The sequence below is a fragment of the Buteo buteo genome, chromosome 10 (genome assembly GCF_964188355.1).
Source record: "Buteo buteo chromosome 10, bButBut1.hap1.1, whole genome shotgun sequence".
NCBI lineage: Eukaryota > Metazoa > Chordata > Aves > Accipitriformes > Accipitridae > Buteo > Buteo buteo.
Genome location: NC_134180.1, coordinates 27,952,031 through 27,972,318, shown reverse-complemented (window position 1 = coordinate 27,972,318; position 20,288 = coordinate 27,952,031). Strand labels below are relative to the sequence as shown.

Sequence of the window (20,288 nt, the reverse complement as noted above, 5' to 3'; positions counted from 1 at the left end):
ATTTTCTCTACAGCCCATGGTATAAATGCATAAAAGCACCAAAATGGAACAATTCAGAGACTGACTTAGTTTCTGTGTAAACTTCCATAGTACTACACAATTCTTAGGCAACTGCACTGCTACATTCAAGTGCTTGGCAATGCTTCTATGTAACTGGTGTTTATTCTTTGTGTTCCTTGCAAATAAAGCTGTTTTGTAAGAGATAAATATGCAACCAGGCTTGGAAAATCCCATTTGTAAACATGCTGTAGAATTAATGAATGGAAGTGTGCCTGAGAAATCACATGAGCCTCATTCAAGGTATAAACCATAACACCTGGATTCAAAAGAGAGCAAATCCTAATCACATAGGCAAATGACAAACTACTTTGTATTCAAAGATCCTGTATATGAATACTTTGCATTAAAAAAATTACGATCTAGAACCTTTTGCACTTCATAGAGGTGAATGAATTCATTGGATATGACAGAACAAAAAATATTTTCTAATTCAACTAAGACAACAATCTTCTGTGAAGCAAACCGAGCTACCTCTGATTTTTGTAATTTAAAACTAAATGACATTCAATTTACCTCTATCAAGCAATTTCTTACCTCAGGTCCTGGAGGACCCAATGGTCCATGGGATCCAGGATCTCCAATTTTCCCCTTAAAAAAAAAATCCAAACAGTTAGATTATTCGTGATAATTTATTTTTTTACCAACAGATTGTTATGAAGATTTTAAAAACATTTATCAAAAAGAAAGCCAACAAAAGCGTTGAGATGACTTTTCCACTAAACAGGAAATTTTGTAACTGCCTCTCTTTGGATTCAATTAAAACTAGTTCTTCATATCTCTTTGAAGTCACAACAAAAAATGCAAATCAGCTTTAGACAAATGAAACTGGGAGTTTTGGGATGATCCAAATAGTCACATAAAAACCCCCTTGAAATATATAGCTGTTTTCACAATAAAAACTACGTATTATTTAAAAGTCCAGGAACTAACTGCTCTGGGTATTGGTTTACATACTTACCTATATATTTTAACTATCCAATCACAGCCAAAGAAATGGCAGTTTTGTGATTAATAGTAGTAAAATTAGGTCCTATCCACATGTTATAGTAACTCCATTATATACAAATACGGACACACCTAAGAACTGACCAAAATATTTCTCTAAACTATACCTGTTCTTCCACATTTTTAAAAGTTTGCTGCTGCTGCTGCTGCCATAACTAGGTCTTCCTTGAGCAAAATTAAAGCCTGACCTGGAAAACCTTTTTTAAATTTTCAAAGTAAATTATTTTATTGTAAATGCATTCTGCAAAGTTAGATCTTATATTACTTGCAGGACTGAGGTCTCATATCTTCATTTAACAGAATTCAAGAAATTGGTCACATTCAGTTTGTGCTTAAAATCCACAACTGTTCAGGAATGGGCTAATTCACATGCTTATCTTTAAATGAAAATGCTTATCTCTTTAAAGGCAAAAAGTCTGAGTTTTCCCATCTGAGCCTAAGCAAATTTGTGTAAGTTTTTTGTAGGATTAGTGTTTATATTATAAATTCTCTGGGACAAAGAAAGTATTTTTTTATTGAGTTTGAGGGCCTAAGACATGCATGAGGTCTAAGGTTTACCAGATAGTGGCCTGACTGCACATAAGAAAATTCAGACTGGAGTGATTAATTCTTTAACAGCATTAAGTATTGGCTATTGGCAGCTTTTAATTATACACCAAAACCAGGCAGATAGTAGTGCTAAAAATAGGTGAGGAAAAAGCCAGATAACCCTGTGCAATGCCTTTTCTGTCTCAACATTTACAAATGCAGAAGGGCAACGCCGCACAGATGCCTTTAAAGTTGCTAAAAATCAGTAAATACTGGAATTCATGACTACTCCCATCCCCGAGAGAAATGACTGGCCATTATTAATGAGATTTCCCCCACTCTCTCCAAATCCAGCTAGCCCAAACGGTCATCTTGGCAGCTCCCAAAGCTCTCAGTGGATTTATTTCAAACATCACCAACCTGTCTATTCTGCCACAAAGTGACTGTCACAGAATACCTAATATCCTAAGCACTCCCATATTAAAATCTGACACATATACTGATCTCTGTAATAAAATTTCACACATTAGGATCTCACCCAGTCACTAACCAGTCACTAGAAATAAAAGCAGCTTAGACCTTATTCTTTGTGATTTTTGAATTAGGTAGCTTCTGGAGGATTACATGTAGTGTGAACTTAAGATACAAAGAAGCATCAGATGTAACAACACATAGTGATACATTGAGAGCAAAAAGTGACGTGTAAACTTACTGGGGGTCCTGGCTTCCCTCTGATCCCTGGGGGCCCTGGTAAACCAAGAGCACCCTGAAAAAAGAAAGCTATTAAATACACATGAAAATGTATTGTTGTGTTATGTTGGAAGCAATAGATTGCTACACTTTGCCACCTCAAACAGGCTTCAAAATACTCCTGCGGGATGAGAAATGTCTTCTAACATCCAACTTTCATCAAAAGAGTTCTCAGAAGATGTGCTATTTCAGTGACTTCTGATGTACTAGCCAAATAGGAAAGAAGATCCTTATTTATCTCAGTTTCACGATATGAAGGAGCATGCCAGACCATGTGCTGCTGCTAACCACAGCTGGTACAGGTGAGCTGCAGATGAACCTCAAGGTTATAGGGAAAACCATCTTTTACAACAGTTTCTTAGCAGGTTTCAGATCACACCATATTTCTTTTCTTGTTTGATGCATCTCTGAACACACAGCAGCCAGAATTCTGCCCATGCCCTTTACTTGTCTTTGCTCACTACTTTCCATAACTAAGTTTTAATTAGCACAGCATTTCTTAAAGATATGTTAATTCAGTGGTATCCAGTAACTGACTTGTTGCATATTAAGAGACTTGGAAGCCTTATGAAGTTGCTGATATTGGACAATTTTGTAAAACAATGCAATTATAAATTACCTTGTCTCCTGGGTAACCCGGGTCTCCTGGCTCTCCTGCAAGGCCATGTTCACCCTAAGCAACATATTTTATACAGACATATGTATGTGGCTTAAAATGGGGTAGTTATCAGAATTAGAGAATGAGAAAGATGAATTCAATATTTAGTATTTAAAATTAATACAGATCTTTGAATGACAATGCAAGATGTTGCACTGAAGCAGCCCCTCCAGGAAACCCTAGACACACAGCACTGGATATTGTTATGCCCAGTATTAAGTGCTGTGTCCACAAGTAAGTTTGTCTAAAGTACAAGATTGTGAGACTGAAGTAATTTTAAAAAATAAAAGCAGAAGAAAAAAATCAAAAGGAAAAAGGGAAGGCTTTGTCCAGTACATTATGTTGCTCAAGATTTAATGAAAGGAGTCTGAAAGAACTATATATCTCTAAGATAATGGAAATATTTAAATCACCTTATCACCTTTCATTCCAGGCTGTCCCACACTCCCTGGGAGACCCTATTAAAATAAAGAAAACAAAAATCCAATGTTCATCTATAATTTGGAAACCAGCATAGGCACCGGGCTGTGGGATTGTTTAGCACCATACCATGGGCCCTGGAATTCCTGATGGTCCACTTGGTCCTGCTGGCCCAATGCCTCCCTATGAGACAGCAAGAAAGGTGACTGCATTAAACATTTGATGAAATGGAGTAACTTAAATACTGGTACCAGAATGTGGCATTTTCTGCACCACAGAGAGAAACCAGAATCTTTTTCAGGCTAATTTCTTGGGGAAAAAAGTATCCATATTATAAGCCCTCCATATTTACAGTTCCTAACCACATCAGCAGAAACACAAGAAACTGAATTTCCCTCTTTTCCCATAGATTCTGTATTCAAGAGAAGATAGTGCATTAGGCACTGCAGAATAAGGAAGCTTTCTTTTGTACTGCTGCTGCACATTCGGTGGCTATTCCCTCTGTCCTTAGGGTTACATGACATCACTGCTCTGGTAAGCATCGAATTTGACTTAAAGGAATTATTCTACCATAAGTAGTACCATAAAAAGTGACTTTTACTAGAATTTCTCATCTCTCACTGACTTCTACAAGTTAAAAAAAGAGATGGGATTCTTCCAAAACACCAAGTGTGCAAACTTAACCTAAGTTCTGACAGGCATGCTCACTTTTGCTGTTCTCGGGTACCTTCAAAGCCCTTACTACACCTCTCCTTTCTGGGACTTATATGGACTATTTTATGACTTGAATCTTAAAAGATCATTTCTCGTTCACTTTTCTTAATTTTTTTCAACACAGCAACAACAATAATATTAAGATGGTGAGCTAAACATAAGAAATGATTTAGCAATAGTTAAAACTATGTTACAGAGGGAAAAGTCTATCTACTTTTTGCCTATTCTACCTCTGGAAAAAAAAAACCCAAACAAAAAAAGGCAGTGCTATACCTCTGTGGCTATGCAAGAATTTAGCAACAAATATGAATACAGAAATCTTTTGCCACTTGCTGAGAGTGACATGAAAAAGATAAGATGGACACCTACTGATTTCCAGTTCAGCACACATTCATTATTCTCTGGAGACTCTTACAGCAATATTAGCAAAAGCATTCTTCTGCAGCCATCATCAGACTCATGGCTCACTGAAGAAAAAGGAAGACTGATGACTTAGCGTCTCAATGGTGCTTGGTAAAGCTCCCAGGAAAATTGCCACTCTATATTGCTTTAGATTTCCATGACTGCTCAAATGATATATTCTGTCATGTTAGCTGATGCCAAGATAAACTGTTTATACTGCTGTCTCTTGCTTGTGCTATATATTCTAGTTCAGCAAGGCATTTCTGTATTAATAATACTGTACGTTGAAACGCTACTTATGGTAACAATAGCATTGGTTGAAAAATCAGAGGGATACTGAGCTGGGAAATCTAGCTTAAAAAAAAGCAGTGGGAAGAAGTTCCAAAACAGCTTTACAAAATTCAGGTTGATGAAACTCCTATCACAGTCTCCAGAGATACTGGCTGACCTAATTAACAACAAAGAACTTGAACTACACAAAAATAAAACTGAAAAATGATCTCACTGATAAGAAAAGGGTTGAATTAGTAAGTCTGTCAGTTTTTTAAATGGTCCTCCATCTATAAAAGCCTCACTATACGTTAGCATATGCTTATCAGTTTGGTTAAAACTTGCCGATAGATAGAAAACAAAAATTACTTCAGCTACATAAAGCATATCTTTTCCACCATTTCTATGTGACAAGTGAAACTAAAACCAAAATGCTTTTACCTGTCAAAAAGATAAGATACCAGAAAAGGAAAACTAATGCTTCCTGGTATTAGGTTTGGTATTTTTTTTAAGGAAGAAAAAAAAAAAAAAAGCAAAACTCGCTCTGATAACTGTAGTTGTTAATTTTCTGAAAGTCTTCATCTTATTAAAACTCATGGCCTTGCAAATCTTGAGAGACTGACTGCTCAGCCAGCCAAAACTCTGAATGTGGCAACAGCTTTGTATATTGAAAAAATCATGGAAGGAAGAAATTCTTGGACTCAGCTTGCCAATGCTGCTCACTTTGCCATTGTTCTCATGAACAAACACAAAAATATAATTAGCTCTTGACACTGCATACAGCTGGGCTGGACAAGCTTCTTGAATTAACACTGTTGGTTTCTGCCAGAATAATATATTTAATCTCATGTTCAATATTGCATCTTATAATAGTATAATGTGTTACAATTGACTATTTTAGAAGAAACATTGAGTTCTCTAGTTCTTTACTCAGTTTTGGATGACCACTAGCATCTGCCTGAGTAAGGGCCACGTGAAAACAGAGGCCAGGGTGCACAAGCCCATTAGGAGAGCAGGTGTGGTCAAGGAACACGGCTGCACCACAAAAGCTGTACTTGGGGATGCTGGGGTCACCTGAAAGTCCCCTGGTGTCTTGGTGAAATTCTGCTACAGTTTAAAAGAGCATAATGGTCCCTTGTAAAGAAACTCTGGAACAAAGTGCAGCTCTTCCAATTATCTTACTGACTGGAAAAGTGGGAACCAGAGTAACTAATATGATGTAATGCAGAGACACAGAGGAGTGCTTAATAGTAAATTTTAATGATGATGCCTGTACACTGTGTTAGTATCCACAGAAGACTCATGCCACTAGATACTGCAGTCCTCTTTAGCCATGTTCCGAACTTATTTCAAAACCCCAGCTAGATTTGCTGATGCTTTGGAAGCTTCCAAAGGGTGTTCAGAAATCTGGAGGAAATGTTGCTGGGCCATTTTCCTCAACTGCAAAATCTTACTGTACCAGTAGTAAGGTCTTATCAACCATGGAGAGTTAACTGCCCCTGAGCAGCAATGCTAATGTGTCTTGGCTAACTAAAAGAAGACACCTTTAAAAACACCCTAATATATCCATAAGATCTATTAAGCTGTTGGAAGGATGTACAATGATCCTACCGTTATGGAGCTGCATTTCTACATCATAAGCACTTGTCCACACATATTTTTGTTCATGTATTTGTCATCCCAAGCACTAAACTCTTTTAAGACCAGAAGCTCATCTGCAAAATTATTTCTGCCTCCAAAAGTGTCATTGTTTTTCAGCATATATATACACAACTCAGCTACAAACACACAAGTGTAGAGATCAAAGGAGCTCTCTGCTCCATGCAAGACTCCTAATTCTTTGCAGTCAAATGGAGCTGCAGCAGATGATATTTCCAACAGTTCTGGGGGTCAAACTCTAATTCCAACAAAAGATGTGAATATCAGTGCACTCCCTGTAAAAGTCCTGTCCCAAATTGTCACATTGCAAAACTAAAAACTACACACAGGAAGAATTAGCTTAGCAATTGTACATAATGAAGAAAGAAATGTCAGTTTCAGTTTCTATGCTTTACTTTCTTGTCTTTCCTTTGAATACAAATTACGTAGAGCACATGGGCACATAATCAGTCCTCTTTTACACAGCTGGAATTGTGCAAAAGCGTCCCATGTATAAACAAGAGATAGCAGGCCACTCAAACGGGGTTCACAGGCAAAACAATTATTGACTTCATGCTGGTCAAAATCTAAATATGCCATCAATTTTTTTTTTTTCAAGAAATAGCCAAAATATAACCATAATGAGAGCTATGTACAAGTGGCAAAGGTTTTGGACTGGTGATTGAAAATAATTACTGTATTTCACAAAAAATTATTGATACTCAGTCTCTCTGCGTAAGTGACTGCAACTCAGCAACATGACAAACGGAGCTTTGACCATGCAAACATTTATGCTCATGGGTTCTAGGAAGGGCTAAACTGCTGGCTAAGATTTAATCAAAATAATCAGTACCTACCTTTTTAGCAGGTAGGCTTTTTAAAAAACCTCAGAAACATTTGTACAATTATCAAAATCCTTGAGATAAAATTCCAAAGATGGTCACATAAGAAAGAAAAGCAAACTATAATTCAAAGCAAATTCTCAAGAGTGCAGCCTCTAGTCTCATGAGTGGTTCAATTTGCTCAAATATGTCAACTGACAAGAATGCTATGAGTCATGTTTGCGTGATGACGGCTGGAAGCCACAGAGGTTCCTTGACCAAACTTGTGTGTCTTCACAATAGCAATGCCATAACAATCCCCATCAGGTAGCAAGGGATGACTTACAGGAATATTTTTTGTTATGAAGATACCATTAAGAAGATAATAATAATGGAACTCAACTGTCATACTTCAAAGGAAAAGTTAGATGACCGTCAGTGTAAACTAACAAACTTATCAAGAATGTTTCAGATCTCCAGATATAAAAAAAAAAAAAAAAAAAGCCAACACTGGAGACAATCATGGCTTTCTTAATTCAAGTGTAAACATGCTATTTTCTCCCACGTTATGAACTATGAACACGGCTGGGTAGCCAGCCTTGACTGAGCCAATATCAAGAATCAAAACCATGTCCTTGATCAGTAAACACATTAATTACTTAAAATAAGGGAGTAAGACTACACAGTATGAAAGTATCGGTCTTTCCCACCTCCTGTAGGACTCATTCATGTCACTGAGCTTCTCTGGCACAGCTGTATTTATACAACTACAGCTTACAACTCCATAATGAGCATCACAACCTTATTCTAAAAACGTAAAAAAAAAAAAGAATATGATACTGTATACAAGATAAAGTAGTATTGCTTAGGAATTAATTCTGCTTAGAATTTGGTAGCCATATACAGGAATGAATGAAGGCTGTGGATGTTAAAAATGTTTGAAAGTATCTCACTTTTTGAAAAAGTGACACTGACTTTAGGGGTATAAACTAGCAAACTTGGCTTTTTCAAAGAAAAAAACCCAGACACACCAGATCAGAAAGAAGCATAGAAATTCAAACCAAATATAGAAGTACTCCATACCAGCAACATGACAGCAGATTTGTAGAGTGATTTTAATTAAAATCATGACTAAAACAAAATTTGTTTAAATCCCTGGATTCTTATGTTTGTTTTTATTATTTCACAGACAAGACAAATATTCTAATGAAGCCGTATCAAAGTAAGTAATAAAAGCATACTCACTCTTAGTCCTGGAAATCCAGGAGGACCAACACCACCAACAATTCCCTTCAAAGAAAATTTATTTTAGATTATCTGAACTTTACTATTTTACAAAATTCCCAGTGATAAGATAAACAAAAATGATCTGCAAAGCAAGTCAGCTGGGATTTTTAGAGAGTTCCTGAAGAACGACACCTTATCACTGTATAGGGGAACATGCTTCTTAAAATCCCTGATTGTGGAATTAGAGTTCAAGATATTTGCATCATTAAATCATTCCTGCATTACTAAAGAATATGAGATTTGTTACCATGATATTTAAAGCGGGAAGAAGGAAAACTATTTTTTGGGGGTGGAAAAAAGACACCTCAAGAATTCATTAGGATTCCTTTGAAAGATATACAGAACACTGGCTCAGTCCATAGAAAGATCTTTGTAAATTAAAGGTCTCTATGAAAATTTGGTCTCAAGGTCTCAAACTCTATGAAAAATTGTTTCTTGATACAAGCTACAGTGTTTGTACTTTATGGAGAAGTAACAAATTCAACAGTACTCTACTACTGCCTCTGTTGCACTCAAGCAGAGGCTAAAATTCTGAACACCATGGGAAAACAGTTCCCAAGTCTCTTTGCCCTGCGTGAAAGGGGTATTACAGCCCTCTGGGTCAGCATGCTTCGTGCAAACTGTCCCAACACCTGGGACCTGCTACTCAATGGATATCATACATAGGGTTCACTACAGCCCATCGGCACCCACAGTGAAGGGGAATTTTTATGCAAGCAAATGTGAGCCCTTTTCTGAAGCTGTCCAACCAGGCCTGGCTGCTGGGCATGGCACAGAGAACACCTTCGTGCTCTCCTCTTTCCTCCGGTGCCTATACACCTACTCCAACCTGCTCCAAACTAACCACAGAGGAAGTCAAATGCTCTAGCAATATCCTCCAAGGCAGACTGACATCCTCAGAGGATTGAAAGGGTGTTGTGGAAATGAAGGATGGCATTACTCTTAAGCAGAAGAAATTAGGCATGGAGACAAATGTCATTAGTGTCAAGTCAGCACATGGGGAGAAATGTCTTCCCTTCAAGTTCCTGCCACCACAGGCCTCCCAGGCAGCCCCCACTCTCCACTGCCAGCTCACGAACAGGCTCTGTAAATATCCCATTAGCATTGCAGCCCCCTGCAGCTGCAGCTCTGGCCCCTTGCCTGAACAAGCCCTGTAGGGTGAGTTTTGGGGGAGGAGGAGAGAGGGGTTGCTGCCTGTCTGTGAAGGCAGTAAGATCAGCAGCTGTCTTGGCAGATTAGAAGGAACTTGTTTGCAAATGCATGCATTAAACCGAGCTTCTTTGTAAAGCCCAAGTCTGTAATTTCAGATCCAGGCCTTCTGAGCTTGATTCTATTAAACTACTGTTGTTCTGCAGATCTTGTGGAAAGACAATATCTGCTTTATCAGGAATGGAGGGAAACTTGGGAGTGCCAGGAGGGGAAGGAAGAACTAACCTTTTTGTATCATTTGCAAAGCAGCTGGTGACACTCACAAACCCTCGGAGGGCTTTCAAGATGAAAAGTACCATACTGACATCACCTGGCATTCCCACAAGGGGAACTTTGCCTCAGGGACCAGAAATGCAAAATATAATTTTTTCTATGTTCCGAAATGCTGACACCAAACGTTGATAACCCACCAGCAAAATTCATGTAAGCTTTTCTAAAATAAGTTTCTAAGATGGGTGTCAGGAAAGGGTAGGCCTTCAAAAAGAGACCATTTCTGCCTAGTTGCTGACTCTGGTCCATATCAGAACAACCTTTAGACACAAACTGACAGCAGTTTCCAAAGGAGAATCCAACAATAAAAGCAGATTCAAATCAGCTGCTCTTTTGCCCAGCACTTATCACTGTTCCCTTGTCTGGCCCAAAGCCCTTTCACTGGTTTCTCTTATCAAAGGAAACCCGAGTTTAGAGTCTGCAGCCAGAGTTTCCCTACAAATACTGCAAGACAGCAAAGATCCTTTGAGGGCAGCCAGTGAAGCGACGTGACTGTGCCACAGTTTGAATACCATACCATGAGAGCACTTTAGCCTGCACACACTGCCAAGGACAAAGTTGTTATCATACTGATTATAACGCACTAAATGCCATACTAGCATAATTGTATTCAATAACAGTTCAAAGGATGAAATCAACTATCAAATGCATAAGCATATGAAAGCTGGGGTTTTGGCATGCATGCAGAATCCCATTTTGTTAAGGTGATCTTAGAATAATGGTTTAAATAAACAACGCAAAGTCATATCCAATGCAAGAATTTCTGAAGACAAAACATTCATCAGTAATGCAATGAGGACAGCAAGACATCTGATTCTCAAGGTAGTCAGCACATGCAGCAGTGGCAACTGTGCTCTCTCAGCAGCTTTCTGGTTCTTTTCTTTCTCTTTTTTATACCACTGCTTATTACAGTACTATCCTAGCAATTTCCATGGAAAAGCAACAGTCCAAAATTTTCCAGTGGACTTCAAGACATTGCTTTTGATGCAAAAGTCTCCTTTCCATTTGGGAGGGGAGATAATATTGAGTGTTACCAATTTTACCATATTAATCAACACACAATTTGATACTTACAGGATTCCCATCTGGACCAGGGGGGCCTCTATTTCCAAAATCACCTGGAAAACCCTAAAGCAAAAGAGAGAATGCTTGTTCTTTATTACCCAAGACATGAAGGTTGGTCTGAACACTGAATACCTATAGGTATTAGAAATTAGGACATCAGCAAGTGGATTCAGGGAGAGAGATGGAGGAGTGGGAGAAGCAGAAAGTTTCAGCTGCACAGTTCAAATTAATAGAATAGTATAGCGGTATTTGTTTGTCTCCTAAAATCAGAACCAAAAAAAGATGTAACTATACACAATGTAAGCATAGAGCAAAATCAGATGACTGAATGCTTTAAGAGCAATATTAAACAAGTATTACTTGAATTGTTTTCTTGGAGTCTCTTTTCCTATTTAGTATTTTCACTTCAAATTTTTTTTTTCCTGTTACCTATAGCATTCACTAAACATCTGACTTTTGTTCTCTTCTTACTCTTCCCCAAATATTAATGGTTGCAGTCTCAGCGTGACACATGTTCATTAGAAATCAAATTTTTCATCTTTCTGGCACAACACTGTCCTTAACAATGTGAGCACTTGCCTTAGTCTGCATCTAGAGACTGAAACAATAACTCAAGGAAGACATAGAAAAGCCTCATTCATTTTATCAGTTTTGACTTCAGAGACTGGATTATTAGGACAGGGAAGAAATCTGACTGGCCAAGTCAGGCGTTGAAGCTTAAAACAGAATTTCCATTTCTTGCTTGAGAATCAAAATGAAATGGAAATCCACCACCTCACTGGCTCTAACCTTTCTTGCTTCCTCTCAGGGTTTTGCAGATTGTTTTGCTTTTCTGATGTTGTCCATGCAGAAGCACATGAGTTGCTCGGGAAAAGTGATTTGGTTTTTGGTTTGGTTTGTTTTTTTTAAGTTAATTTTTTCAGTGTACTATTGCCAGCCAGATCTCACTGTTTCTCTGGAAAAGCCACATGAAGCTAATAGCTAACTTACACTATTAGTTTGAAACAGCACCATGCAATATTTTCACAATTCCTATCGCTATATAAAATTAGGAGAAAGGATGGAGCACAGATCTACAGAGAAGTCAACATCCTTTTTAATTATATTGTAAGGTCCATAGAAGAGCCTACCATGAAATTTGCAAAGTACCAAGCTGGAAAGGGATCCTGCCTGGAGAAAATCCAAGATAAGGTGCTCACAGGAAAGAGACTTTTCCTGGAACTGAAAAGTCTCACACAGTATTAGAGTACTGAGATAACCGAGAGGTGCATTGACCTGAAGAAATCAGCCACAAAGCACCAGGGCATTACTAGTCCATCTCCATGGGGAAAAGCAGCAAATTCCATCTTTACAATAATTTTTACGTGAAATACTCTTCTTTGGCTTTTCAGTGTTTGAATGTCTTTTTACCCCTCTCTGTGTGTCAGGAACAGTACTTTGAGGCATTAACCTTTCACCTCTGTAAGACTGTGTTCAAACCTGCTGCAGGTCAAAGGTACAATTAATTTGGCCTTTGTAATCTACCTTGTTTGGAAGACATCCACATAGCTGTCCAGCTCAGGACTTAGTATAGCAGTGTCTTTCCTTAATGGAACGGAGGATATGCATCATCATACAATATTATACAAACAGCAGTCAGAAAGACAATATAAAACTGCGGCAAGGAGGTAGAAAAATCATATCATAAATCAAAGTAGTTTAAGCACTGCTTAAGCCATATTTGGCTTTAGTAATAACTTAAACTAAAATTCTATAAAAGTTAAGGCAACTTTTAATGTGTAGCTATATATATATATACACACACATACACAGCGCTAAAAGAGTATGTTGAAACAACATGATGGGAGTTAAGAGCCTATTACAATGCATGACATTGTGAATTAATCTGAGACATGCTTAACACTCCCTGTAGCATCTTTTGGGTTGATTTTGGTTGGAGTTTTTTTCTGCATTCTCCTGTAAATTCAGGAAAGCAAAAGATAGGAACACCTCTCACAACAATGAAATTTTTATTCAGGATCTGATCATGGAACTCACAAATAAGAATCTATAGCCATAACTGTAAGATCTGACAGTACAGGTCTTTATATGATTACTGTCTTATCATTTAAACAGTAGAGGTTCATAGGTTAATGGTCAATAAAGCAGATTTCATTGATTCTCAATCTGTACACCATTGGCCAAATTTTTGCACAACTCTGAAAATGTACCGTAAAATTTCACACGTGCAAAGTGGGTATTTGACAGTGCCTATGTTGTTAAAAGCTACCAGCTGATAGGATGTAGGCAAAGATTAATTTACTACCCTTTCCTTAACAGTATAATATTTTGGTTGTACTGCCTACCATTGGTAGGTGTTGGAAGAGGCAGAATTGCCATAACACACATGAATATAATTTTTTTTTTAAAACACACAAATGAGGCATCAAAAGTGAAATGGAGGACACAATGGGACAGTTCTACCAGCTACCAGATTATACATGCAGGTCACAGATGATGGTTTGTATACAGCAGGAACACAGCATTGCACGAGTTACGAAAGGGACAGATTACCCACAGTCATCATAATCCCATTCTCAACAGCATGTGTCTTCTAACTGATGCTGATAAAACTATCTTAGTAAGTAGAAAAATGAAAGGAAAATGCAACATAGGAGAACAGGCAGAAAAGTCTAAAATTGGATGTAATATAATAATAGTACTGTGCAACAAGTGGTTTATTACATCAATATTAACATTTAACATTACCATAAAGCACACAAAGGACAACTCTGCATAATTTTAATATAAAACAGAGCCTGAATTGTTTTTACAGTTACAATGGACTTGATTAATAAATTCTTGGTATAATTTACAAGGTCTGTTCTGTCACATTGATCACTGGTTGTAACTAATCCCATATAGAAGAAAACTATGTAAAAACATTCCCTCAGATGTGGTCAAACTATACATGTAAGTAAAAGCACTATGCATCATACTAAAAGGACGATGATTAGAAATACTGCAAAACTAGCCAAATTTCATATTACAAGCATACAATGGAGAGAAATTGAATACATATACTTTTACTATTAAATATTTTCTTAAAGCATATCATATGCAAAACTAATCTAAAATTCACTCTATAATCTTCACAATAGAGATTTCAGTAATTGAATATTTTGTTCCATTTCAAATATTCCAGAGATGTTACAAATATGAATATTCGATATACTTGCTAAGTAGTAGCATTTTGAATTGTAAGTGTACAATCCCTTGTACGATCCACCTTTCTTATACTTTAATATTACCTTCCAAAAATGAGATCATATTTGGGATCTGTTTTCTTTCAGAAGGATCTCTGCCAGTCAGACAGGGTTTTTTCCCCCTATTATTATTGAGAGAAGTTTTGTCCAAAGAAATAAGTTGCATCCTAGAACACAAGGTGAGGAGCCTGACTTCAGGCACTATGCAATTCCCATGCCAAATTCCCTTTAGTGACAGTGCCCTGCCCCAAAGCACCAACATTGTTAACTCTGGTGTTGAAAAACGTTGTCATCACAGCTATCATTGTCTGGGGTTAAAATAACACACATTCTCTAAGCTTGTGATCCAGCAAAGTACTTCAAGCCAGGTTCCCATGCGATTGCCCTCCTGATTTGGTCTCTATATTAGTAGTCTTTAGTAAAATAAGTACTTTATAGATCATAGAGAGGATCTGGAATGAACCTTAGGATTGAGGAAATGACAACATTACAAAGGAATCAGTACTCAATGAAGGTAATCATGGACATTGTGCAGAGGTGCTTCTGGTGCTCTGTCACCTATGTGAAACCTCTCTGAATTGATTTATATAAATAAAAGTCCTTACCAGACCATAGCCTGGCACTGATAGAAGTTGTGCTCTTACTGTAAATGAAAAATACCTGCTTATCACAGCATGCACAGCACCAACTGTTATGGATTGAAACAAACTACTACACTGGCAATCAGAAGCCTCAGTGAAACCTGCCACTGAGAATGAGATTATAATGCAAAACATGTTTTCAGAGTACCCTTCTGTCACCTCCTCTTCCTTTTCCACACTGAGCACAAAGCTTTGCTTTCCATCTAGGTTCTCCTTCTTCTTAAATGCTGCATGTGACTCACCAGCAAACCCACTGCCAACTACTGCAAGGTACTGATGGCACAGACCCCTTCTTGCCCGACACTCAGATGCACAAAGTATCATTTGATTCAGATTATAAGCAAACTACAATATGGTCAACAAGCACAGAAGCACCCTGTCCTGCCAGCTGAATAATTAAAAAACAGATTCTTACTTTTATTTTATACCTTAACAATTTGATAGCAGCTTCAGTAAGAGCAGAATATCAATTTAATGACACTCTTCTCTGCTTGCCTTTCTTTACATCAAAAGGAATTCTGTTGAAAGCTAGTGCCTTTTTTGGCTAGTGTTAGATCACATAGAAAACAAAACATAATTAAACGGAAGCCTCCATAACTTTCATAGCATACATCAAGGGCCAAACGATAGTAATCGCATTGCCACTGCTGAACAAGCTTATTCAACATGCTAGATGAAAGTCATCTGAACTGCTGATCGCAACTGAGTGCACAACTGGAGAATGCTATCACAGTTTCTAATCTCAAACCACAAGCAAGTTAAAATTGGGAACTCCTGGATAGCTTCAAAGACCTAAAATAATAAGGCTGCAGCAGAAAACAAAACACTTGGCATTGAAGATATACCACAGGAAATATGTAAACCTTGATAATGTATACTTGGCAGATTTGTGTTTATTCTCAGCTGTAGAAATATATGTTAAGTAGAGGACAGCTTTAATTTACCATAGTCCAGAAATATCAGACATTAGAAGCAGCTGATTTGCATTCAGACCAACACCACAATCAGACTTACGAAACTTGCATCATATCTATACCTTGTGCTAACACTAATTTTACAAAATATATTTATGCGTTTCTGTTATCAGAAGAAGTAGCTGCTATCAGTAGCCAGCCACAAGGCTCATCGTGTTAAGTCTTCATCACTTCAGAAGATCTAGTAGTTATAGCCTGCACAGAAATTGCAGTACTGCAAAGTACTAACTGGAAACGATAGAAAGTCATCTATGGAAAAAAAATAAAACTAACATTTTTCAGCTAATTACAGTTACAGAGTGAATTACAGGTGCATTTACATTGGCAGCAGAAATTGTAATAAGTGTTAGAAGCATTACCTGTCTCCCTTTGGGACCTCTTTTTCCACGGAAGCCTGGGATGCCCTGAGAAAGAAATAACCCATCATAAGTAGGTTTTCTTTTCTTCAATAGCTTAAGTTCAAGTAATTAAACCTGCATTTGGTTGGAAAAGACAGTGTGAGAGGAAGCACCATTAAAAAAAAAAAGAAAAAATATTTGAGCAAAGAATCATACAGACAATGTCCTTTAACAGAGGGGCAGAAACACAAATTTTGCTTATGTTTACTGTGGCCGCATCAGAACAGCTATGAAGAAGGGCCATAGCCTGCTTCCATCAAGGTACATGGCCAGACATCCTTTGTGCGCAAGAGAAGCAAGAAAAAACTCAAGCACAGAGTGACAGAGATTAAGACTTCCATGACTGGTTTTATTATAAACATAATCTGACAAATGACAAATATTAATTATTGACTGAACAAAATTGCTTCAATGGAAACTACTCATTATGGACCTCAGTGGTAAGAAAAAAAATACTGCCAATCCTTGCAGCTCTAGATTAAATGCAAACAATAATTTACAGCTGCTCCCTACCTAACTTTAGCACCAGTACATTTCACTGATTACACTAATCAGATATGACCTATTTATTTAATTTTGTCCATATCAGTTCTGCTTTTAGACAAAGACTCAAATGAATAGCTGTACCTTGCACATTTTCTCCATTCCCATTCTAACATATATTGCATTACCACCCACACATCAATATCTTATTAATGTTCTATTAAACCTACCCTTTCTCCTTCAGGTCCTGGTTGTCCTGCCACACCTGGAGGTCCAATGAAACCCTAAAAACATAAGAACAATTCTTGATTACAAGGCTGCTTCCCACCAACACTGCTTGTCCTTTAGTATTGGCCAGCTGTGGGTTCAAGATCCAGGGATTAAATTCAGGCTCATTTGAAATTACCAGTGAAGCTCAATAAACTTAAACATGACTAGAATTTACTCTGCAACCAACAGCAAAAACAATTTCCTATTATAAGGGTACAGAATCATTTAATAAAGAAGTACTAAGAAAGTGTTCCAATAAAACAAAGTTGCATCAGAGACCTTATTTATTAGAATAAATGAAATACGAAAAAGCTGAAGTTAACCTGATGTATGAAATAAGTCAGAAAACATGTTCTCATCTTTAATAGCACTGTGTGATCACCGCTATATGCAACAGTCCTAGAAAGTCTACCTTGTCATAAGCAGAATGTTTTTCTTAAAGTTCAGTCACAAGGCATTTCTTTCCCACCTTCCTCTCAGAAAGTCAGAAAGTAATCCTATCATATAATGCATTGTATGGACACAGAAACATGCTGCTGACTCAGCAGAAATGATAGTACAATTTACAAAAATAGTAGTAGAGATGGATTCTGCACTACCAGATTCAAACTGAGATTGGAACAAAATTATTATTAGTTACTAAAAAAAGAATCCCTTGCTTTCATCTCCCCCCCCATGTCTTCCGATTGTAATGATTTGGGTTGCCTTTTTTTTTTTTTAATTATGAAAGATAGTGCCCATCTTGTCATCCAGCCTAATGAGAGTAAGGAAAACGAAGGCACTTCTTCTTTCTACAGCTTCTTAAAACAGCTGAGAAGCAGAGTATAGTTGGATTGTAGGAATGTTCTAAACTTAAAGCTCTAAAGATACTTTGAATCATGTTTCCATGCGCCTCCATGGCACAGTAGCATGTCTCAACAGGCTGCGTCATCATTTTTATTGGAAGTTCCTTGTAGAATTCATATACAGGACTTAGCCTTAAGACCTGATAGGTGTTTTTCCCTAAAATTACTCCTATGTTGGCCATTTTTAGCTTTGTGTAAACAGAGTAGTAACAACTTCTCAGGAAATGACTGGGATCACTTAATGTCTTGTTGGTTGAGAGGAGAACGAGACAAAATGCATTGAGAATCTGAGCAAAAATAAACCAAAGAAATGTAAAAGATACAATCCCTGAGGGTGCAATATCTATTGGCACTTGGTCCTGATGAACTAATTTTTCCCATCACTGTAATGAAAACTGACATTAAAAAAACCCACCCCCCAAAACCAGACATATGTTTAAGAAGCTGCTGCAGGTAAAGGCTTTTAGTAACTACATTAAAAAAAAAAAAAAAAAAAGAACAGGACAAAAGCAAATCTAGCAACACAATTATTTTAATAGATACTTGAGAACACAACACACTGCTCAGCAACCTGTATAACACAAATGGTCTGAAGGCCTGAAAACATCTAGGAAAAGGCTCCTTCAAATCTTAGGTAGAACCAGCAACATGCAAGTTTCTGGAAACCCATGTCTACTGCCTGATGGTGAGAGACAGTCTGAAAAAATACTTATACACACACAAGCATGTATAGGCATGCACATGTGCCTATTAAAAACCCACAAAATATAAACTAAACAAAACCAGAAAAAAGCCAACCTATTTTACCTCCAAGAATAATCAAAAGCAAACCCTGAATCAGCAAAGCATTAAGAGCCTTCAGTCCCTGGATTATATAGCTGAACCATTCTAAAATCTCAAGTTCACTTTCATGTTTTTTATGTGACAAGATGGTTTCCCTTTATCAACTGCTGAAGCTGTTACAGATTGCAAATGCCAGGTATGTCTCCCTTCTTGACAGCTTCCATTATGGAAATAATGCTTCAGGCAGGAAATGTCCGTTCCTCTTCACTCCCAGCTCTCACACCCATATTCACTATTGCTTTCTTTCTCTTGCCTACATGCATTCCAAGTGTGAGGAAGGGCAACAATAGAAGACTGCTCTATGCTGCTCACCATCGAAAAAAAATTAAATCCTCACATATACTTTGAAAGAAACACTATGTTTTCTCACTTGTAGGTTCTGTAAAGACAGAGCAGTTCAGTGGGCATACAACTGGCAGAGGTGAATGAAACTCCTCATCCCTTTCTTATCTACTGTATGGGTAAAAATAGACACGCATGCCAAAATGCTTAAAATGCTTACTTACTCTTACACCTTTAGGACCTGGGTTACCTTCTGGTCCAGCTAAGCCCTATTACAAAAAGACATGAGTTGTACTTCATTTTAAACAACCAGATATGCTCTACTTAAAAGAACTGTAACAGCATTTGTTAACTGTAAACTGGCAACACATCCTTAAAATTATTAGGATTGAAGAGGGTGTAATCAAGCAGTCCCCTGGGACCATGTTCAGAAAGGTCTCCCATTAATTCATGGCTGAACTTAGACAATGACTGAAATTTCCTTTACATTAAAATTATTTCTTCTGGGAGAAAATTTTTTTCCAGACTCAGTGATCTGGCATTACAGTGACATAATTCACAGGATTTTTCATAAACTTCTATATTGGGACACATTTCCAATTATTTTAAAGCTAATGTCAGATTAGCATATGTAGTCCAAATGCTCTAAACATTCCATGTGATTCAACACAAACATGTTATCATCCACTACTATATAAAATATTGTAATGCAATTTTAAAATATATAGCCATTACAAACCTAACCCAATAAAACACTGAAGTATTTGGTCAAATTCACCCTCTAAGCAGACACAAAACCACAAAGTCAATTGTTGAATTTGACTCATATACCTTTATATAGGGAAAATAATGAATACTTCTACTTTATGTCTTACTTGTTTTACTGGACTGAGGTATCTGTTAGCTTATATGTAAATTTAAAAAAATAAAATAAATATTTATATAGGTGCTTGTTTTTATAGAAAGCTGCTTTCTGGCTTTATTGGTTCTCCTTCTCAAATATCTGAATGGGTAAAAAAAAAATAAATCTTTTAATGTTCTGTTTCCTTAAAGGGCTGAAGAAATAGTTTCAGCAGCGAAGTAAATGCATTGGTGAAAATCAGGAGGAACTATACTACAACAGGCAGTTTCCTATTGTTTCTGGACTTGAATTATGAAGAAGATAAAACACATAGAACCACAAGAGGCTTATGAAGGAGCATAAAGTGTT

The 20,288-nt window shown here is 37.2% G+C and overlaps 1 protein-coding gene across 5 annotated transcripts in view; it reads right to left on the bottom strand.

Annotated features, from left to right (window-relative positions):
- Positions 1–20,288, bottom strand: part of COL24A1 (collagen type XXIV alpha 1 chain) — a 151,542-nt gene that overhangs the window by 89,455 nt on the left and 41,799 nt on the right. For 4 of the 5 annotated variants that reach the window (XM_075039089.1, XM_075039086.1, XM_075039085.1 and 1 more), the window contains exons 10-19: positions 19,303–19,347; positions 17,069–17,122; positions 16,317–16,361; positions 11,107–11,160; positions 8,512–8,556; positions 3,551–3,604; positions 3,415–3,459; positions 2,963–3,016; positions 2,306–2,359; positions 595–648 (exon numbers count right to left, since the gene is read on the bottom strand). In XM_075039089.1, coding sequence (XP_074895190.1) covers positions 595–648; positions 2,306–2,359; positions 2,963–3,016; positions 3,415–3,459; positions 3,551–3,604; positions 8,512–8,556; positions 11,107–11,160; positions 16,317–16,361; positions 17,069–17,122; positions 19,303–19,347 — 504 coding nt within the window. The remainder of the gene's footprint in view (positions 1–594; positions 649–2,305; positions 2,360–2,962; positions 3,017–3,414; positions 3,460–3,550; positions 3,605–8,511; positions 8,557–11,106; positions 11,161–16,316; positions 16,362–17,068; positions 17,123–19,302; positions 19,348–20,288) is intronic. The other variant, XM_075039088.1, reaches the window with a different exon arrangement.